Source organism: Peromyscus californicus, unplaced genomic scaffold (genome assembly GCF_007827085.1).
Source record: "Peromyscus californicus insignis strain IS unplaced genomic scaffold, ASM782708v3 Scaffold_8__1_contigs__length_139910024, whole genome shotgun sequence".
Taxonomy (NCBI): Eukaryota; Metazoa; Chordata; class Mammalia; order Rodentia; family Cricetidae; genus Peromyscus; species Peromyscus californicus.
This window is the reverse complement of record NW_026294606.1, coordinates 120,098,722-120,122,293: the sequence shown is the minus strand read 5'-3', so window position 1 is coordinate 120,122,293 and position 23,572 is coordinate 120,098,722. Positions and strand designations below refer to the sequence as shown.

The following is a 23,572-nucleotide window of genomic DNA, read 5'->3' as shown; positions in this document are numbered from 1 at the left end:
CTATCCCGTTCCTTGGCTTCCTGAGAATCTAGCTTCATGGCTGAGGTATGGGCATGAGGCACGTGTATCTCCCCAACTCTGGGGATTTTCTAGGTCCATGCCACCACCAAGTAACTGTCACCTGCTGCTCATAAATCCCATTTAAGTGTTTAGTAGCACGGCTTCTTAAAAGAGTCAAGCAGTTTTTGCCACTAGTATTGAGTCGGAAGCCCTCTTGAGCCCACCCAAAAAATGCTGCTACTAAGAAGCTGTGCTTGACTCTGTTATTTTGTTTGTTTAGATTCCTTTTTAAAGCTTTCTGAGGTTTTATATGGAAATTCTTGCCAAATGTTTGGGCGCCATGTGTAGGCAGAAGTTTCTGTCCTGCTAGCAACTCCTAAATACCCAGCAGCCACTTCCCAAATTACCACATAGAGGATTACATTAACTATAAATGAGTGGCTGGTAGCTCAGGCTTATTACTAACTAGCTCTCATGCTTAAATTAACCCATAATTCTTATCTATGTTTAGCCATGTGGCTGGTGCCTTTTCTCGGTAAGGAATTCTCATCTAGCTTCCTCTGCATCTAGCTGGTGACTCCTGACTCTGCCCTGCATTGAAATCTTAGCTGTTGACTGAAGGAATAGGAACAAAGAGCTAAGAAATGGGCCTCACTTTTAGTTTGAAATAATGGTGACTATAGACTTGCATATAAAGGAAGTTATTAGTGTACAGTATTAATGTACATGTTAATTATGAAAATTTTGTGATATATTTTGATTAGTATTTTAATCTTTACCATCACACTGATGCCTCTGGTTTTGTTTCCTGTATAACAGTATGGTTGCAGATAGCTTTAAAATGTAAACAAACTGTTTGACTTTATTTATCATTAATTAAATGGAGTCATTTTTATCCAAAACTACCTAGGATAAACAAAACAAAACAAAACAAGCAAAAAAAAAAACAAATCTAATTGATGAGTGTTTGAGAACATTATGGATATTTAAACCTTGACCTTTAAATTTCTGTTCTTCTGAATTTTGTTAAATCTTTTTACCTCTTTAACATTGTGGTTTGCTTGGCATGTGCCAAATAAATGGAGACACTTAAAATCTTTCCAACATTACTGAGGCTTAAAGGCAAGTAGGAACCCATTGCCCCTGCCTATTTCAAGTAGCATGGGGCAAGAGTAATCAGTGGTAGTTGCTGAAGATAATTACAAGTTGATTTCCCTGTGAAAGTGAGCTATAACTACACATAAGCAATAAAAAATTTATCATACACATACAACTCCTATCTTCCCTCCACAGCCCAATGGGGGAGGAACCCTCCACCAAACATCACCTTTAATGAGCTCATTTCAAAGGTGCTAGGTTATGTTATGGAGGACATCAGGAAGCACCGGTTGGCTCATTTGTGTTATGGAGGACATCAGGAAGCACCGATTGGCTCATTTGTGTTATGGAGGCCATCAGGAAGCACTGATTGCTCTCGCTGTCTCTGGTTGTGGTTCATGGCCTTACTGGTACCAGATTGAGAAGAGTGCCAGGACAAAAATCAAAGGGGGAAGTAGGCAACTGCTTGGTTAGCCTGTAGATCACTACATCCCAGGATGTGTACACTTGGCGGTGCACTCAGCCCCTAAATGCCATGAACATGCATACTATTGGCTGCTTGCCATGTCTGTTACCATTAAGGCCACTTGGATAAAACATTTTGCCACCTTGGGGTAGCAAAGATGTGAGCACATGCCTTCTCACATTATTATTCTTCTGCCAAAGCGCTGGAGATAAACTGATGTAGCTTTAACTACTTTATGTTGGATGTTATTAGTCACATTCTACTGTCAGATGTCAGTCATATGTTATGATTTTGTTTAGGCTCGGCTCGATCAGTATTTACCATTGACATCTCTCCCAAGTCATTAATATTAGCAGTCCATGGAAGAAATCAGCAAGTATTTTCTGTAAATGGTCAAATCCTAACTGTTCCCGGGTCAATAGGTCTTGTGGTCTTAGTGTTCCCTGGCCATCTTGCTGTGAGATGTGAAAGCAGCCAGGGATGCTGTAATGACTGAGCATGAGTAGGTTCTAGTTAAATTGTAGTTAGGAAGCAGGTCATGAGGCTGATTTTCAGTCAGGCTCACTCTGTGTCCTAGCTGTAAAGCACGGATCACAGGCTCTGCTCTAGGGTCCAGAAGGGTATCACAAATGAGTGAAATGCAGTGGCTGCCTGGGGACTCTGGATAGCCGAGAAGTCATGCCTTGTGTAAGAGGGCTGGCTATACTTTACCTATAGCTATGTGTAACTGACTCACGATGCATGCTCTCATAATTCAAGAAGAGTTGAAATTTGGATTTTAATACAAAGGTTTTTTTAGGCTTGTTTATTTTATTTTATTTTATGTGTGAGGGTGTTTTGCCCACTTGTATGTATGTGCTTGCCTGGTGTCTCTGGATGAGGGGGGTGTCAAATCCCCTAGAACTGCAGTTACAGACAGTTGTGAGCTGCTGTGTGGGTGCTAGGATCAAAGTCCTCTGGAAGAGCCGCTCTTGACCGATGAACCATCTCTCCAGCCCCTAACAGTACTCAGCTAATTTGGACTGGTTAAGGCAATGCATGCAGGCGAAGCTGAGTGCCTTTCAGTTCTTTCAGGCTCACCTGCTCCCCCGTAGCAAATTCCAGTGTTTTCAAGTGTAGCTATGCATTATGCATAAAAAGAAGTGTCTGCAGGACGCATCCCATGTGACAGCAGTGGCCTGTGCTGGTACTGCCAGCAGCCCTCCTGTTGCCTATGGTGACCACTTCCTCCAGATCCTCCAGAAAGGTTCAAAAAGCTGCAACTCGATAGTAAGCTATGCCCCGGTAGTAAAGCTTCTTTTTCTCTTAAGTCATCATCCCTGTTTCCAAAGATATTTAAAAATGGTTTTTGGATTAACCTAGGAAGTGGCTTTGAACTTGTTATTACATGGTGGTATTCTTAAAGAAATGAATTAAAAGTTCCTCTTACCTAAAAGGTACCCACAAAAACACGTACCACATTTGGGCATGCTGGTACCTATATTCACAGCACTTTGGAGACAGGGGCAGGAGGACTGCTGTGACTTTGAAGCAAGCCTGGGCTATAGTAGTGAGACCCTATCTGTAGGGCAGGGAACATGTAATAGGAAAAGAAAAATGAAAAAGGCTCAGAGTCTGCTAATATGGCAATCAGATTCAGATTGAGAGAACTGTATAAAGTTAGATGTGGCTGTAAGGGTCATCTACTAGCTTTCTGCTTTGCAGAGACCAAAACTTGACTTTTTGACCTCTTCTTTTCCTTATACTTAGTGCAAAGTAACGTGAATGGGTAGTCATAAAGAAAGTTCCTTTCCCTATGTCCCTCTCTGCTTTCTCTTCCTTTCTCTGCTTTGAACTCATATATGGTTGCTGTAGAAGAAGATGTTCAGAATGTGGGGAGTTGATATGGGTATGCACTGTCTGGGATCTGGGCAGTTTGGGAACGTTAGATGATGTGTGCGTGACAGAACTAGTACTGTGTGCTCTGCTGTCCATCTTTATGACATGCAACTTTGCATCATTTTGTCTTCAGTAATCCCTCCAGTGTCCCTGCCCTTCCAAACACTATTACTTTTGAGTCCCATTTTTCTGCAGGGATTCCGTTTTGAACTTTGTAGTCCTTGTTGAAGCTTCTCTAAACCTCTTTAGTGCTTATTCTACTTTAGCAGGAACATTATACTGTTTGTTCTTTAAATTTTAGTTTTAAACGTATGTTATGTATGTGTATGTGTGTTTACTTGTGTGAGTTTATGTGCATCACATATGTTGCATGCAGGAGTCTGTGGAGGTCAGAAGATGGCATTGGATTCCTGGAACTGTTATAATAGGCAGTTGTGAGCCACTGTGTGGGTGCTGGGGACTAAACCTGGTGGGGGGGTTCTCTAAAAGAGCAGCACATGCTCCTGACCTCTGAGCCAGCTCTCCAGTTCTCTTTGTTCTTTTAAAAACAACGAAGTGAACAAACAGATGTTTGAGGGTTTTTTTTCTTTTCAATCAATGTTTTCTTTCCCTGCCACCTAACACAGGACTGGGTGGTGGGACCTGAAAGCAGCTCAGTGCAAGTGCCCCTCGATGGCCTCTGTCTCCCAGTCACCAGAGCTCCGAAGGCAAACCTCAGACCTTGCCCTTGCAGGCCAGTGGTTTAGAGTGTAATGGCATTTATATAAGTCTGAAATGCTGACTTACCGGTCACCACTGCTGCTCACTAACACTCCAATGGAAGGGATTCTCTACCCTGGCTGGCTTCACTATTTCAGTCAAGAGATACCACAAGTGCCTGAGGATATAGGAAGTGTTCAGTAAATACCTCCTAAATGAACTTGAAAAGTTTATGTGTAGGGCCGTGCCCGGCAAGACTTAGGTGAGCTGAGAGGTAGTGTACACCTTCCGCTTCTTCGTGTGTCTCTTCCACTCTGGACCCAGAAGTATCACAGACACTGCATCTTTGTGCAAATTCTAGCCAATTCATTTGTCATGAAAATACATGAGGTGGGTCCATGTTGCTGTTGAGTCATAGTCATGGTGATGGTCACATGATATTGTATTGTCTGAGCATATTGTAATTTCTTCAAGCAGTAGCCTGCTAGTGGATGTTGAACTTACTTCTGGTCTTTCAGTTTTAAAGTTGGTAAGGTAGCAAACAGCACCACAAACTGCAATGCCTGCTCAGTAGTCTCTGTCACCCTCTGCAAGTCGGGACAGTAGTCTGCACCCCTAAAAGTAGAATTCTTACAATGATCAAAGGCTTCGTGTATTCACACTTTTAATATGTATTACCAGATTGTCCTCCACAGAGACTGGGTGAGCCAGGTTGCCACACTCTTACCAACACTGGATCTTTTAAAGTGAACACATAAGCCTGGTGGCTCACACCTTTAATCCCAGCCCTGGGGAGGCAGAGACAGGCAGATCTCTGTGAGTTCGAGGCCAGTGTGGTCTACAGAGTGAGTTCCAGGACTGCCAGGGCTACACAGAGAAACCCTGTCTCAAAAAAACAAAACAAGACAAAACAAAACAAAAAATTCCCCCAAAATACAAAATAAAACAAAACGACAACAAAAAAACCCAAAACAAAAAGTGACGAAATGAAAGTCTCCTCTGATTTGACAGGTGATAAAACATTTCTTCTAAGTGTGATTTGCGTTCTCTTATGTGACTAGGATTAAGTCTTTACACTGTTGTCTCTGCGAACTTCTCTTCGTGGATGCCTACGATCATCACTGTCATCCCCAGCTCTGTTTCCTTTTCGATGTTCAGCCTCGGTAACATTTGCTGTTGGTCTGTCAATGTGTGGGAAGGACAAGTATCCCCTGGCTGTTCCTGTTTGTTTATACCTCCCTCTGTACAATAGTCTCATCATCTGGAGTTTGAATTTCTGGAGTTTTGTCTGTCTGTGCTGAGCTCCTGTTTGAAACTATTAAATGAAAAGTTAGAAACAAACACTTAGTAACTTTTAAGTGCATGCCTCCTTTTGAACAGCATGATGAAAGCTGCCATCCTGTTATGTCCTGCCCAGGGTCAGTCACCTCACTCTAGTGTTTCCAAGCTGTACACACTAAGCCATCAGTGTTTGGTAACTTGCAGTTGTCCCATCTGCTGTGGCTATACTGCAGTGCTGATGTTCAGCTAAACTTTATTATTGTTGACAGTAGCTCCAAATCTCAAGCATTTAATGCGGTGGTCTGTAGATGCCAAAGAGTAGCCATGACGTGTTTGCATTCAATGAAAAGGTAAAAGTACAGTAAACTATTTGCGATGGAGTTAGATAGCCATGAAAACAGGATATTCAGATAGCTTTTATTAGCCCATCTTTTTGTAATTGCTCTATTTTGTTATTATTATTAATCTCTTATTGTAACTGATTTATAAAGTAAACCTTATGGGTATATATATGTGTGTGTGAAAAACATACTTTCTCGACTCTACACTTACGCTGGGATCCTTGGAATGTGTCCTCTGTGACAAAGAAGGGGCTAACAATGCCGCTCACCTAAACTGTTAATCAAAATAAATTACTTCATCCTCGTTTTTTTATTTTGATTACTTCATCTTAATATTCCTTACTTCAAATTTATAGGTTAATTACGGGGAAACTGACATTTTCATTATCTTTTATTACTCTATGTATGTGTCTGTGTGTGCATTAGGAGGTTGGAGTCCAACCTTGGGTGTCCTCCTTAGGAACATTGTTCACCTCCTTTGAGGTAGGGTGTCTCATTGGCCTAGAGCTCACCAGTTAGACTTACTGGTTAGCCTTCAAGTCATAGGAACCATGAGTCTCCACTTCCCCAGCACTGGGATGACAAACGTGTATCACCTCACTGGGTGTTTTTATTTGAGTCCTGGGGAATTGGACCAGTTCTGTGCTTGTAAAGCAGGAGCTTTGTCTACTGAGCCAACCTTCCAAGCTTGGGGCTGCTCTAATTAGATACCATTGTGTTGGTGGTTCCCATCAGAATAATGATAGATGTTTGTGTTGCTAAGCCTCTGTGTTACATTTCTTCTATTTGTATAAAGAGATACTATGACCAAGGCAACTTATAGAAGAAAGCATTTAGTTTGGGGACCCACACTTCCAGAGGATTACAGTTCATGACCATCATGGTGGGGAGCATGGTAGCAGGTAGGCAGGCACAGCGCTGAGGCAGTAGCTGAGAGCGCATATCTGATCCATAAACATGAGGCAGAGAGAGAGTGAGCAAGCTAGCAAGAGATAGAGAGGCAGGGACGGGGGCGGGGGTGGGGGAGGGAGGGAGGGAGAGAGGGGGAGAGAGAGAGAGAGAGAGAGAGAGAGAGAGGGAGAGAGGGAGAGAGACAGACACAGACCCATTGGCACATCTCCAACACATTCACATCTCCTAATCCTTCTCAAACAGTTCCACCAACTGGGGACCAAGCATCAAATATATGAGCCCTTGAGGCCATTCTCTTTCAAAGCCCCACAGCACCCTTCTCTAGTTCTTAGATTTGGGTACAGTTCTACTGTTCACTTTGAGACTGAGGCAGGTCTGTACTATATCGTGTTGAGAAAGTAGCTTTTAGTCCCATTATATTTAGGTTCCATGGAAGGATAATGTATTGATTTGTTTAGTTTTTGTGTTTTGTGTCACTAAAGTTATCTCTCTCACTCCCTCTCTTTCTCTCTCCCCCCTCCCCCTCTCCCTCTCTGTCCCTCTCTCCTTCTCTCTCCCTCCCTCTCTCCCCAAATATGATAAAGTTTAAATCTTAAGCTTTTGGATATTGGCTATTTTGTAGAGCTACCCTTGTATTCCTAAAACAAGTTTTACCAGGTCATAGAATGTTCTTTTAATATGATGTTGGACCTGGAGTCCCTGTTCTCATAGTTAGAAATTTAACATTCATTATTCGATGTGAGATTGGTTTCTGTACAAGCATGTTTTCTTTTATGTTTTGATATGTATTATTTTAATAGAATGATTCTGGGAATGTCTCTTTCTATGCTCCAAAGCAGTATGGAGGCCCACTAAAATGACCTACTTGTTCCTTAAATATCTTTAGTAGGAAGTTTTTTGAAACTCTTTGAGCCTGTTGCCCTGAGAGAGAATCCTTTTATAGTTTCCTCTCCACCTTGTCAGGGTTTTTTTTTTTTTTTTTTTTTTTTTTTTTTTTTTTTTTTTTTTTTTTTTTTTTTTTTTTTTAGCATTCCCTTTTCTCTGGATTGTTGGGGTAATTAATATCTTCTTGAAACCTCCTTAATTGAGCTTTTCTAATTTATTTGCTTTGAGCTGAACAAAATAATCTTTTGTTCTCTTCTTAATCTCTGGTTGTTTCCTCATATTTAAGGTTTTTTTTTTTTTGGTGAAAAAGATAAATCCATGCTAAGGATATTCTTAAATGTCTGTTTTAGAAATCATGACACAAAAGGATGTTCTTTACTTAACATCTATATTTTATTAAGAGACCAGTAATTTCTAAGGTAACAGCAGAAAGCTCGGGAATGTAGATGAAGTGTGTCTTTGCTGAGCACTTCCCCTGTCTCCACAGGCTCTGAAGACGAAAGTGAGGATGAGTCCAGCTTCGAGGGAAGAGATCCTGACACTTGGCATGTTGGTTTCAAGATCTCCTGGGATATCGAGACGCCAGGCTTGGCAATACCTCTTCACCAGGGAGACTGCTATTTCATGCTGGGTAATGTCTGGAGACTCTGGGACTGCTGTTTTACTTGTCTGAGCTTAGAGTCATGGGGGTTATGCATGTTTGGGGTCTGTCTTTTGAAATAAACTTTTTGAATACTTTGTATTCATAACGAATTTTTTGAGGACATGTAGCGCATTAATTTAATCTTTTAATTTTATATTTATTTATTTTGTGTGTGTGAGTGAATTTGCTTGCATTCATGTATGTTTGTGCACCACATGCATATGTGGTAACCTTAGGGCGAGAAGAGGTTGGACCCCCTGAAACTGGAATTACAGACAGTTGTGAGCTACCATATAGGTGTTGGGAACTGAACTCGGGTCCTCTGCAAGAGCAATAAGCCAGTTTCTTCTCGGGCTTGGCCACGGTCTCTTTCTCTCTGCTTGTGTTTTAATTCTTTGGAAATTATTACTTGTGAGCTTACAGTAAATGGAGCTGTGGAGTTTGGGGTGCTTTGATTTTTGCTGCTTAGTTTTAGAATTTTTAGTGTTATTTGTTCTCAACTTATCTTCCACTGCAAAGTGTGCAGACATGCTTCTTTTGTGTTTTTACTCACGAAGCTTCTAATGGGCTAGAATGGGCATGGCTCGACATGCAAGCGTGAGGACCTGGGCTTGATCCACAGAAAGAAGCCCCGGTGTGAGGACATGCCCTAGTGAATCCCAGTACCAGAGAGGAGGCAGGAGACTCCCTGGGGCTTGCTGATCAGCCAGCTCAAGCCAGTGAGACTATGTCTCAAAAAACCCATTGGAGGAAAAGTACCAAGGTTGACCTCCAGCTTCCACGCATAAACACACACACACTCGTGTATTGGCATACACAGATGCACTCCACAGGAACATGCACGTGTGTACACATAAACAGAGACAGCTTCTCAGTTTATTCTCCCCTAGGCTCTGCCTTCTGGTGTCCCCAGGTTTGTTTATCCCTGTCTGCTTGCAGAGATCTAATGGTCTCTTGGCTTTTGAGCTAGGAAGAACTAGGGCTTGAGATCAGTTTTTGGTTAGGATTATTTTCCTGTTAAGTCTGGTATTTGTGGAGTTTCTGTATTGCAGGTACGGAGTAAGGTTCTGGGGAGACATTGGAGAGCAGTAGATCTTGCTCCGTGCCTCCTAGGACTTCATAGTATGAAGTGGCGCATTAGTGTTTTCCAGGCTTTGGTTTATTGCATGTCAGTGTCTGGGTCCTTGCCATAGTCAAGTGCTAACTCTATCGGTCATGAACTTGTTCTCTCAAAAACTTGCTCTTTTCCACCACTGAAATAAACTTAATTTTGAAGGAGATTTTATATTACTATTTTACATGGAAAACCAATATTACCTGACCTAACTACAGTGTTTTGTAAAAGTAAGAGTAGAGAAACTAAAAGACTATTAAGTACACACTACTTTTCTTTGTTGGAGATCTTAGAGTCTGAGTCTTGTGCTTTGTTTAAATAAGAGACTAACAGCTTATATGAATACTATGCAAATTAAGCACACAGTAAATATGTGCCAATAAAAATGCATAGCAATAAGAAGAAAAAAAGAATCTCATTATTACTCCTAATATCAGACATTAGGTTTTTGTTATTTGATTAGCATAATGGATGCTAAAATGAGATCTCCCTGGTGAGAGAAAGATTATTCACCTTAGAGAAAGCGAGGGTTGGGCAGACAGACAGACAGACAGACAGACACACTAATAACATTAGGCCAGTCTGAGGCGTTTTCCTTGGTTTTTGTGTGGGGATTGACAGTAACTGTGGGACTTGGTGCTGTACCCTTCTGCAGCTCCAGTGCAGTGTCTTACTTCCCATTGGATCTTGCTACACAGTGTACAAATGTGTTCGCTGAAGCAGTCAGACTCTAACCAGCCTTCTGCGGGAGATGTCCGAGCTGCAGATTTGTCTACCTCTCCCTCCATAGGTGGCAGAGCAGAGACTGTGCCAGCCACAGGCTTCACGGGCGGTGCTTTGCCCACTCTGACTGTGGTCCTGTTGGCTGGATCTCAGGATGCTGAACTCTGGCTGTTGTCAGTGTCAAGGTCATCTCTCACTTCATTCCCTTTGACCTTGGGATCCATGCTTTCACTCTGATGTCCCTATCCCTGTCATTGAATGCCATTTGTATAAAAAGATTGTAACTGAAGTTTTTGTTCTCCCTAAATTTGGACATTTGTCTTGAATCTAAATAAAGGACTTCTCTTGGGATACTTTGTTGGTAATTTCTATGAATAATTTGTGTATGTGGAGGAGATAAGAGCCAGAATGGAGCCTTTTCAAATAGTTTCCTGTTTATCTGTGTATGAAACCAGTGGATTTGCATTGTAAAAGCTCTGCTATCTTCTGTGCATTTAATAACATCTTCTATGACTTCCTCTGATTCAAAACCAGAGTGTGTGAGAGAGAACTCAGTGGTAAAGAATGTTTATTCCTTTTGCAGAGCTCAGTTCAATTCCTAGCACCCATGATGCACTGCTTATAACTGCCTGTAACTCCAGGGGGTCTGACAACCTCTTCTGGTCTCTGTTGGTACCTGCACTCACATCATATAGCTGCACACAGACACACATGTATATACATAATTTAAAAAGCAGCTTATGTTCATCCTAGAGAAAAGAAACACTGTAGAGTATAAAAGGAAAGAATATAAAAACGAGTTTCATATGTGATGAATATATTCCTGCCCAGTCTCTCCCCACACATGCATATCTGGAACAGTAGTAGTATTAGTAGCAAGCACATTTATTATGAACTAATGACAAGTGAAGCATTCTGTTATTTTTCTTGTAACCCGAGAGGCAAATATTAGCTATTCCTATAAAAGAATTCTAGTTAGACTGATAGACTTATCCATGGTTACACGGCAAATAAGAGTTAGGAGTTAGAACCTGACATTTGAGTCTGCTTAGGTTTCAGCATTCCCACGTCAGGCCTTTCTCTACCCCAGGTGCTCCCATGACCCCTCACCCTACCCCTGCACTTTCTCTTCCCCAGGTGCCCCCTGTCCCCTCACCCTACCCCTGCACTTTCTCTTCCCCAGGTGCCCCCTGTCCCCTCACCCTACCCCTGCACTCTCTCTTCCCCAGGTGCCCCCTGTCCCCTCACCCTACCCCTGCACTCCCCCTGCTTTGGGCCTTCAGTCCACTTCTCTCCATGAAGCATTGTGGTTCTGGAAGGGAAGAAAGGATGACAGTATTCTGGTTTTCGTTTTTTCCAGTTTTAAAGGTTTTTTTTTTTTTTTTTTAAATTTAATAGCTGGATTAGTAGTGAAAACATTTAATTAATCACATTATTAAAACATTTGATTGGTTACATCATCCTTTTGATGTCATTACAAGGAATGTACATGTTCAAACATTCACTGAGTCTCTAAGCATTATAGACTTGTAGGTGATAAACTCAAGAAATTCATGCTAGTTTTGGAAGTTGATATTCAGGATATAAAAATCTAGTACTTTCTACCTCCTGCCTTCAGACATAGGTGACATTGTTGGTTTCTACTATACTGTTTTAGGCATAGCAAGTGTACCCCAAAGTCTGCATTTAGAATGTATTTTTATGAAGATATCGTATTTGATTTTGAAAATGAATTTCTTCCATCTCCTATTTAAAAACTCATAATTTGAAAAAAAATAAAAGCAACCATTGTATAGTGTTGCCTTTTCATGTTAGCTTTTAAAAATCCAAATACTAAGGAGCCCCCTGGACGGCCCTGGGCCTCCTCTGATAACTGAAGTCTGAACTTCGCAGCACTTACAGAAAGGAAACAGTTTAGCTCAATTTATAATAATATATTGGTCTGCAGAGGAAGTGCAGCCCGCACCCCACTGTCTCAAGTGAATACTCCAGGGGTGTCTGATGGGGAACGTGTCGGGTGCCGGTAATAAATCCCCTGCCGTGGGTGTGAGCGAAGCCCTGATGGCAGTGCCCGAGGACACACTTCTCGGGGCTGTCACAGTTTTACTTTTAAATTGGAATCTTTGCCCTAATCTCACAGTTAGACAAGACCAGATTTGCAAACAGATTTACAATTTTCACTAATTTTCCAACCAGGACTTCAAAACACACTTAGAGGAGGAAAAAAAAGAAAGAAAGAAAAAAACCATTTACTCTGGTGTTTCTCAGGGTCGGATGATTTACTTTGCCACAGCTGTTTTCCATAGACTGCTTGTAGCCAGGGAGTCAGGGACTTAGGAGTGCTCGGAGACAAACTGGGTTTGTTTTTTGTGGAGCAGATTATACAGTTCAAGGGACAGCAACTAAATTCTGTTCATTAACCAGGAGCTGGGTGTGGAGGTGGGATGTTTGGGGACAAAGGTGAGGGAACACTGGGCAGCCCTCTGCTGGTCCGTCCCCCTTAATGTATCACTGTGATGTCTTGAATGTCACTGTTCACGGCTGATCTCTCGGGTCTCTTTCTTACTTAAGTCCAGCCGAATCTCACTTTTAAACAAACGTCTGTTGTCAGTACCAGAGCCAGCTACTGCAGACCTTGGTTGTCAAATTCAAAAACGGAATCCTTGGCTGAAGCAGAAAGAGACCGCAGAAGTTGAAATGCCTGGCTTTGTTGGGTTTTATTTTCACTCACCACTGTGTAGAGGGGAGTAAGGCAAGACTGTAGGTAGGACTTCCTGCCCGCTGAGCTCGTTCCAGGCTCGCTGCACTATGCATGACCCCACAGTGTTAGCACATCTTTGAGTCTTGGCCGTCCAGGTAAAATGAGAGCTTCCCTGTGCCTTGTTTCTCACTGTACTTGTTAGGAGTCAGGAGAGGTGTGTGGGCCTGTGCCTTGCAGGCTACACTTAATGTGGGTCTTACTGTAGAGACTGGGACCCGGGCCATGGCATACTGGAGAACCAGCCTGGCGACGCAGTGACGGAAGAGTGCTGAATGTGGGCGCTTCTCCTGCCTCAGGCCCTGAGCTCTGTGGGCTTTGCAGCTCATTGCTTTACACGTATATTTCCATCACCTCACAGAGTAACTTCAAGAGCGGTAAATCTCACCAGTTGGCTTTGGAGGGTGACACAGTTAGCATCTGGCCACTGCTGAATGGAACTCTGCTGACCAGTATTACTTTGTTTGAGGCTGCCTTTACTTATGGAACCTGGTCATTTTTTTTAGATTTATTTCCCCCTCTATGAAATACTTGCGGCTTAGCGACAGCAAGGCCAGAACACCGTGAACATTTGATGTGGTGTAACCTGAAGGGTGACGCCTGCTTCTGTTTTTCAAGGCAACATGGGCACTCTAGTTGGAGGCTGTCGCCCTGTGGGCAGGAAGAACAGAGGTCACTAGGATTTAACTTAGCCTGACTGGGGGCTCTCTTGGGATTTAACTTGGAGACTGTAGTATCTTTGTAAATCCTTCAGGTGTTCCTCAGCCCTGCCTAGATTTAGACATTTTATTCAAAGCAAAAGGCTTCTGACCCCATTCTCTTCCTCCCCCAGCCTCTAAGTGACCAGCTGAAGGAAAAAGTACATGTAATTTATGGCTTAATCATAAATTCAAAATAATTATACTTTATTACCTCTCACGGGCCTTGAGATGTAGGTGCTATGTTCTGTTTTCTGCCGAGGCAAGGGAATAAGGGAAACAGTAATAAATTATAACTCGAGGCTGCAGCCCGTAAGCTTGAGGAATTGCCATTCCAGTGGAAAGTGCTTGAACAGCCAAGTAGGCACCTGTCATGTTTGCTTTTACTCGGAAAGGTAGAAACATGACAGGACAGTTCCAGCTGCTTGTCTAATGTGAACCTGTGGTGGTGTACTTATCTTCTCGGGAATGGCAGAATGTGCGGGGGCGAGAATATCTCCTGGAACTTTCACTCTAACACATCTGGCCAGAGGCTGACATTTTCACACTTAGGCTTTGTGACTGGCTTCCTGTAGAACTTGGGAGAGAGCCACGTCTTGTGAACAGAAAGCCAAGCATGCTCTTCGGTTTCTGAAAGGATTTTCTTCTCTCTGATACTTTCTGATCATACCCAGGTTCATGTGTGTATCACTTCTGTCTTGAAATTTACCTCATAAACATATGACGGGTGTCCAGTGAGGGCCAGGTACTGTGCTGGAAGCTTTGATGTGTTGTGTTTACTCCCTGTTACAAGATCACCAGGAAATAGTTATTTTGCTCTGACACCCCCACCCAGAGGAAGATTGATGGGGACTGACTGCTGATGTGTACAGGGTTCCCTTTTTAAAAACATCTGTGTGTGAGTGTGGCATATGTATGTGTGTGTAGTGTATGTGCATGTGTGATCAGCAGTGCATGATCAGAGACCAGAGGCGGATGTCCTCCGCTTTCACTCTGCCTTATTCTCTTGAGTTAGGGTCTCTTCCTGAACCTAGAGCCAGGCCTGGTGGCCAGCAAGTCCCAGCTCTCCTCTCATCTTCCCGCCTCCCCCAGTGCTGGGGTTACTGGCATACATTGCCACACCAGACTTTTCACATTTCTGTAACCAGTGAGATTTGAACACAAATCTTCATACTTATTCAAAGTGTTCCTGTCCACCGAGCCATCTCCCCAGACCCCAAGACTCCTTTTGAAAGGAAGACCGCTCTAAAAGTAGTTTTTGATTGCCATGTAATGTATGGATGTGCTAAAACACAGTCAGGTGTGATCTTTAAGTGGGAGAATTGTACGTGGCGTAAGCTCGATCTCAATAAAGATTTTAAGCAGAAATGAGCTTTAGAGACATATAACACTTATTTTTTCAAGACAACCTGCCCAGTGAATTGTGTGTTTAAATGCAAAGCAATGGGTCTGAAACCCAGGGTCTTCATGCTTTGTCTACGAATTATGTAGTCATGGGATCTTGTGTTTCTTTCTCTTTCCTGGACTGTTGTAAAGATGACTATGCTTAGATTCCCAAGAGCCGAGCCAGGGCTGGGTTAGCTTTATCTCTTCTATAAGACTTGACAGAGGAAGTTGGATATGGTAAGTGCTTAATAAGCAACTGTTGAATACGTGAGTGAGCGAAACAAGGATGGGCTTTGTTTTTACTTCATGGGAATATGCCTTGGCTATGTAGCCGAAAACCCCTGAAAGCACTGCACTGGGACAGATTTTGAATTTTCTCCCCAAACAAATGTCCGTTTAGCTAATCCCTGGAGATCTCTAGAGACAAATTTAGACTTTCATGGCTGCCTCGTTCTTTGCATAGTGACCTGTGTTTTATCTCCATATGCTAGTTTCAATAAGGATGAGATATCATAGAATTTTACAACACAGTATGCTAATCAGCCTGTGCATTCTCTTCTGAATCTTAAGAAAACCCCAGGAGGTAAAAGTATTCTTCCCTCCCTGGCACAGATCCTATGGCTCCCTCCCATTTCATCCCTTCAGAGCCACACTGAACTGGGATAGTCCTGTACCTACCTACCTGCCTGGAGCAGGGAGAATCCCTGCCCGCCGTTAGCTGGCAGCATTTTTTTTTTTTTTTTTTTAATTTCAGAGACTTCTCCTTCAGCTTCCCAGATGCTGGGAATACAGGCCTGAGTCATTGCTCCTGGCTTCAGTAGATAAAATGGACTCCCTTTTTGTGTAATGCAGCTCCAGAAGCATGAGATGTGTCCCATTTTGTTATATATATATATATATATATATATATATATAAAATAAATTACCAAATATATAAATACAACCTGCTCAGTCCACATAACGTTATTTGTTTGTATATGACTTCAGGATTGACTGTTTGGTATTGGATAAGCAATCGGGGTACCCTTTCCTGAAGAAAGCTGTTTCTCACTTCTCGGTATACCTGAGTTGCCTGTAGTTCTTTGTCTAGGGTCGGGGCACCATGTGATTCCTCTTTCCCAGCCGGCTAGTCTACTGGTGCTGTCCTTGTTCTGGTCTTGTTTAGGCAGCCACATTGATGAGATTTCGTGGGTGTGGTTTCCCTGAAATACCTAGGAGATTCAGTCTCACAGCATACATCCTGGTCCTCTGGCTCATGCGATCTTTCTGTCCCTCTTCTGAGATGGTCCCCGAGCTTCAGGTGCAGGAGTTGTGCTCTCAATGGGTCCACTGGGGCTGGGCCCCACACCATTGCCTGTTCTCTGTGTATTGATTGGTTGTGGTTTTCTGTAATAGTCTCCGTCTGTTGCAGAGAGTAGTTACCTTGATGAGGGCTGAGAGTTACTTTTGCCTGTGGGTGTATTTAGAATCTAGTTAGGAATCATGCTGGTTTAGTCAAGTGGCAGCTGTAGGTTCTCCTCCCAGATCTCTGGCCTCACTTGCCTGGGTAGTTGGCTAGGTCTCCAGTACTAGGCATGGTTTTCCTCTTTCTGAGTGGGCCTGAGTCTAACTAGAGAGCTGTTGGTTACTGCCAAGATGTGCCTGCCACTGCTGCATTCCTGCTGGTCATTCCTGTGCTTCATGGACGTCATAGCTGGGTAGGACTACTGATTTATAAAATGATCTTTTTTGAAGGTTTCAGCTCATGACTAGATTAGTAATTGAACATAACTGTCCTGATTCAGTCTTCCCGTGCGGCATGTTTCTCATTGGACTGTAACTTTTGGTCCATAAGTATTAGCTTTTCTTCTAGAGAGCTACTTTTTTGGGAAGTGGTAATACATATTTATGTGTGTGTGTGTGTGTGTGTGTGTGTGTATTCTTGACTCCAGTGAATGAGTAAACCAATATTCTCTTTATTTTTATTTCATGATAATAGATCTTTGCCATATAGGCAAAAGAGAATATTTATTCTATCTTTGACCATTCCTGACTAGGAAAGATCCTTTGTGTGTGTGTGTGTGTGTGTGTGTGTGTGTGTGTGTGTGGTGTGGTGTGTATATGAGTATGTGTGAGTGTGAGTGTATGTGAACTACATAGCACTCAGAGCGGCTGTTCTCAACCTGTGGGTCACGACCCCTCTAGGGGCCCAAAAAATCCTTTCACAGGGGCCACCTAAGACCATCAGAAACATTACAATTCATGACAATAGCAAAATGATAGTTATGATGTCACAAGGAAAATAATTTTATGATTGGGGTCACCACAACTATATTAAAGGGTGTCAGCACTAGGAAGGTTGAGAACATCTAACTTAGAGGCTTGTTCAAAACAGAAACTTAGTACACATTTAGAGAGAATGCCCCCTTTTCTCCTCAGGCACTATTCAGATATATCTTAAAGCTATGCTATCATCTTGTTTGAATGTCAGATTAATTTTGTACTGGTTACTGAGGATATGATATGATTATATGAATATAATAATTTATATAATTTACAATAATATAAATACTATTACCAGTCTACATATTCTTCAACTGCTGGTGAAACCTGGATGTAAGACCTGAGTTAGAAGATCAGAAAGCGTGTGAAGGCCCAGAATTGGAGGTGTCTGGGGCTGCTCGTGGTGCAGTCACTAACTAGGTCACCTCACGTGTTTCTTGAGTAGTAGGCAGGAGTGATGGCTGTGTCTAAAGGAGACAAAAGGAGAAAGCACTCCACTTTTCTGTCTCTAGATAGACAGAAGGACGAGAGTCCTCAGTTTCCCCACCCGTCCCTGCACGGCCTTGGGAAGGCTTGCAGCGTGCAGGAGGAAAGTGGGAAGGTGGTTCTTGCCAGGTGGGGTTGAAAATCTTCATGCATCTTTAGAAATCAGAAATGGATTCCTAACCTCAAGACTCTGTTCTCCTTAAAATACAACAGCAAAGTAAACATTCTACAAGTTAATTTAAAACAAGAGGTCAGAGGTGAGCTTCTCCTGCTTCTGCCTTGTTTGGCATTGTTCGTATGGTTAGGGATGGAAGCCAGGACCTGCAGTCCCAGGCAGGCCCCCACTGCTGGGCCGCACACCTAACCCCGGTTGTGTGTTTATAGAAACGCTTTTGGTCCTGTACATTTACAGAACTTAGCCTTCACTGGACAGACTTTACCATTCCTTTTTGCTTGTTTCATTCGTTTTCTTTTGTTGTTGTTAATGAATACCTCTCCATTGAGAACTTCCATTTGTATCTTTAAAGCATGATGTATCTGAGTTTCAGAGAAAAGAAAAGTGTTATTGGGAAATTAATAAGAAATGAGCCATGCAGTTTGTAGAGAATTTACAGACTCTAAGACTATATAAGCTAGTAATAATACTTCTAACACATTTATTTAAAGTCTCCTTGCAGCTTTCCTACATTTGATACCTTTGTTTATGTTTAGGGGTGACTCTGTTTCTCCAGTGTCTGCGTCTCTTTTAGTTGACAGTGCTGTCCTAGCCTCAAGTATCTCTCTCAGTGAATAGTCCTGGATATTACACTTTTAAATCAAGTATAAAGTCATCTTTTACATTCGAACAATATAGTGAAATAGCGTTTTCAGCACCATGGCCCTCGCTGAAATGCCGTGTGAACAGTTATCCATGCACCAGAATGCCTTCAGAGTAACTGAGTCACTAGAGGAGAGAGGGTGCGTGCAGGTAGAGCATGGACAAAACAAGGAGGAAGCAGGAAGGGCTGGTCAGCTTCGCTGTCACTTCCTTCACTCTGACTGAGGCTCCAAGGCCTTTCCAAGGCCGTGCAGGGACGGGTGGGGAAACTGAGGACTCTCGTCCTTCTGTCTATCTAGAGACAGAAAAGTGGAGTGCTTTCTCCTTTTTTCTCCTTTAGACACAGCCATCACTCCTGCCTACTACTCAAGAAACACGTGAGGTGACCTAGTTAGTGACTGCAACACAAGCAGCCCCAGATACCTCCATGCTGAGAACTGAGGGGGATAGACTGCAGGGGTGGGGGAGCATAGAACTGAGGGGGACAGGCTCTGCAGGGGTGGGGGAGCATAGAACTGAGGGGGATAGACTGCAGGGGTGGGGGAGCATAGAACTGAGGGGGACAGGCTCTGCAGGGGTGGGGGAGCATAGAACTGAGGGGGACAGGCTCTGCAGGGGTGGGGGAGCATAGAACTGAGGGGGATAGACTCTGCAGGGGTGGGGAAGCATAGAACTGAGGGGGATAGACTCTGCAGGGGTGGGGGAGCATAGAACTGAGGGGGATAGACTCTGCAGGGGTGGGGGAGCATAGAACTGAGGGGGAATAGACTCTGCAGGGGTGGGGAAGCATAGAACTGAGGGGGATAGACTGCAAGGGTGGGGGAGCATAGAACTGAGGGGGATAGACTCTGCAGGGGTGGGGAAGCATAGAACTGAGGGGGATAGACTGCAAGGGTGGGGGAGCATAGAACTGAGGGGGATAGACTCTGCAGGGGTGGGGGAGCATAGAACTGAGGGGGACAGGCTCTGCAGAGGTAGGGGAGCATAGAACTGAGGGACACAGACTGCAGGGGTGGGGAGTGAAATGAGTATCTTATCTGCAGACCCATCCCATCTGACTCTGGCCTGACATGCCAAGTCTCGCCACCACCAGGCCTATCTCCACTGGCCCAGACTCCAGTCTGGCCTCCAGAGCCCCAGGATCTCTGTCTGTCTTTGGGAACCCAGACTCCGGGTAGATTCTCTGTTGACTGTCTTTGCAGCGCTTGTACGCCACATTGGACGCAGGGGCCACATCTGGGCAACTGGACTCCACATCTGTGGAACGATGGTTCCACAGACTCTAGAGCCGGAGTGGTGCCTGTGAGCCAGGCCTGGCTTGCTCCTGTTGGTCCAGGCCCCAGGCTAGTTCCCGTAAACCAAGGACAGAGGCCCATATTCTGGACCGACAGTCCAGGCTTGCCTCTGAGGAGCCAGATATCAGCCTAGCTGTCTGTTGACCAAGCTGCAGGCTAGCCCACTTAGAAATTAGTGGTTTCTTAGCAAAAACAAAACAAAACGAAACAAAACAAAAAACAAAACCCCAAAATATCCTGAAGAATGAAATATTCAAAGTTTTTCAAAAGAAAATCTGCCAACAAATAGTACTAAGCATGACAAGGCTGTCCTTCAGAAATAACAGTGAGGAGAATTCTTATCTACATAACACAAGATCTAGGCATTCATTACCATTCAGTTTGTCGATAAGAATTGCTAAAGAGACATCTTCCTGTGGAAATGAAAGGCTGCTGACTGACAAAATGAAAACAGAGTATGAAACTCACTACAAAGGTAAGACTATAATTCAGAATTCTCTAGTAAAGTAATTGTGTCACATAAATAATAACTCTCCTATTACAGTTCAGAGACAAAGTGTTAAAAACCAGCGTAGTTGTACTCATGGACACACTGTGTGTGAAGGATCTGAACGGACATAAAGCACAGAGTGTGAGTGGACCAGCTGAGGCACAGTATTCTGGCGGTGTTGTCATTAGTCAGCTAACAGACAGTTGTTGCTGTGGGTTACACAGAGAAACGGGCAGTGGATGCAGAGGACACAGACAGAAGAATCTAAGGTACCACTGTAGAACATCACCACGTTGTAGAGGAGGCCGGAACAAGAGGAAGAAAGCAAAAAGGCTAACAGAAGGTAATGGAAAAAAGGCCGTAAACATGTGGGTTCAGGTCTCTAGTCATGTGCACTTACAGAGTTGCTGCACGGAGTTTTCAAAAGACAAAACCAACTGCAGTAGTTCCCCCTTAGCCACATGTTCCAAGAGACCCAGTAGATGCCTGAAATTATGGGTGTGCCAAACCTGGTATATCCTGTTCTTTCCCTATAATGTGAATTTAAGATAGTTTAATTTGTAAGTTAGGTAGAGGAGATTAATAGTAATAACTATAATAGAACAACTATGATTATGCCGCAATAGAAGTTCTTATTAATAGCAGGGACTAATAGAATGAGTATAGTTTACCCTAATAAAATTCCGTGTATGTGGATCTCCCCCAGACATCTCCGAGCACACTCCCCTTTCCTTGTGCTGAGGTGTGATATGGAGCCTCCATGAGGAAATGGAGTCAAGTAGACTATCGGGACACTCAGACAGGGGCTGATTATCTTCTGATGATACGTCACAAAGATTATGTACTTGAGGTGATCCTGGCGTGCCATCGTGATGTAGATGCCATCGTGGTGTAGATGAAGGATGTTGGATTGAGTTGACTGCCAGTGACTGAAACAGCAGAAAGTAAAACCCACCAGATACTTCTCGTCGCCAGATACTCCCTGGAGATGAGTGGGTAACAAGAGAAGTTATGTGCGAAGTAACAGCTGAAGACAAAGGTGACGGTGCTTACATCAGACAAGTGAGGCTTGATGTCACAAACTCCTGAGAGGTGCAGGTCATGCGCAATAACAATAAGTCGTTAAACTGTTAGACATGGAGTGGTTGCAAATGTACATTCATGAACCCCAGAGTACCTAGATACATGAAGCAAATATTAGAACTGAAGGGAGAAATATTTAGCAATATATATATAAAAGAGAGAAGAGCTCAGCTCCCTATTGTCAATAATAGATAGATCATCCAGACAGAAAATCAGTGAACAACAGGCTTGGACAGCCATGTCAACCCAAAGGAGCCATGTCTGGAGCAGCCTTTCCAGCAGCAGGTGTATAGCGCACAGGAAGCATCCCCAGGTTAGATGATATGTTTTGCCACAAAACAAGTAATGACACTCTTAAGAAGCTAATGTTTTCACCTTTACCACAGTGATGTTATAGGCAGAAATATCAGTGTACTGTATTTTTCTGTAAAATTCATGTACTGAAATTTCTGTAAAATTCACACATACTGGAATTTTAGAAGTCCTCAAAAACCAGTTTCTTAAAAATAAAAGGAACTAAAAACATTTTTAGAGAAATGAAAATACCAAAACTTTTGAGGGGAGTTTATAGCAATAGATGGTTATATTAGGGAAAGACCACAAGTAAACAACCTGAATTTATATCTCAAGAAACTAGGAAAAGAAGAGAAAAAAAACTAATTTGAAACTAGCAGAAGGAAGGAAATAATAAGAACAGAGTAGAAATAAATGAAATAGAGACCAAAATGACAATAGAAAAATATACAAAACTAAGATTCTAGTTTTTTGAGAAGTTCAACAACATTAAGAAAAAGAACAGAGAAATAAAATCAGAAATGAATGCAAAATCCTAACAACTTGTGCAACGGAATGCAATAGATCTTAAGAGACTGCTGCCAGGGGCCTTATCCCAGCCAATTTAGTAACCTAGACAACGGGATAAACTCTTAGACACATACCATTGCTGAGGCAGACTTGTGATGAAGGAGAGAATCAACACAGACAGATGTGTAGTGATGATTATGGACTAGTAATCATGGCCTCGCAGCGGAGAAAAGCCGAGGTTCTGAGGGCTTTGCCAGATTTAACACCAAACATTTAAAGAACCTATGACAGTCCTTCTGAAAATCTCCTAAGGAACTGAAAAGGCAAGAGCATTTCCAGGTGTGAGTTATGAATCCATCATCACCCTCATAACAGCAGAGAAAGGCAGTAGGAGAAAAGACTATTACTGGCCTAGTATCTCTGAGGTACATAGATAATCCTTAACAAAATAATAGCAAGCTATACTCAGTAACAAAGCGATCACATGTCAAGATCTACTGGTCTTTATCCCTGGTGGGCAGGACAGCTAAACATATGCATATTGATTACTTACTGTTGTATGTTATATTAATCCAATAAAAGGATAAATCGTGTGATGATTGAAAGCAATGCAGAAAAACATTTGGCAGACTCAGCATCTTCCAGTGTCCTATGTGAGAAGACTACACACACACACACACACACACACATACACACACACACACACACACACATCAAGGCAGGGCTGCCCACTGTTAGCTCTTCTAGTTAGCATAGTACTTGATGCGGCATTTAGGCAAGATGAAAATAAGGCTTTCAGATTTGATGAAAGGTGGCAGTAAAACTGCCTGTGACTGCAGACGATGTTAGATATGAGCAACTCTAAAAAGAGAATGCAAAAAGCAAAACGAAACAGAAACCCTGTTAGAACTAATATTAAAGTTGTGAGATATAAGATAAACATAAAACGTCAGTTACTGCAGGGAGGTCGGGGCGCACGCCTGTAATCCCAGCACTCAGATAATGCTAACATTAGAAGAAATGATGGGGATAGCGGTCAGAAACTTATTTATATGTGGACATGCTTGCTATGTCTGCAGCTCCAATTATTAAATGAACCAATCAGTTACCAAAGTCACCAATTATTATTGGCGTAACTACAAAGAAGATTATAACAAATGCATGGGAGGCAGAGGCAGGTGGATCTCTCTGAGTTCAATGCCAGCCTGATCTGTGGAGCTAGTTCTAGGACAGCCAGGGCTGTTACACAGGGCAAGCCTGTCTTGAAAAACCAAAAACCAAAACCAAACCAAAACAAAACAAAAAAAATCAGTTGCCATTATATACACAGCAAACTTCAAAAAACAAAGTAGACAATCCCAGTTACAATAATATCAAAAGAAATTATGCAGGGATAAGTTTGATCAAGAAAGTCGAAAGTTCTGTATACCAAAAACTCTAAAACACTGTTGAA

The 23,572-nt window shown here is 42.8% G+C and overlaps 1 protein-coding gene across 1 annotated transcript in view; it reads left to right on the top strand.

The window, feature by feature from the left end:
• Fto (FTO alpha-ketoglutarate dependent dioxygenase) overlaps nucleotides 1-23,572 on the top strand; it is a 366,039-nt gene that overhangs the window by 122,032 nt on the left and 220,435 nt on the right. The window contains exon 4 of the mRNA XM_052727800.1: nucleotides 8,048-8,191. Coding sequence (XP_052583760.1) covers nucleotides 8,048-8,191 — 144 coding nt within the window. The remainder of the gene's footprint in view (nucleotides 1-8,047; nucleotides 8,192-23,572) is intronic.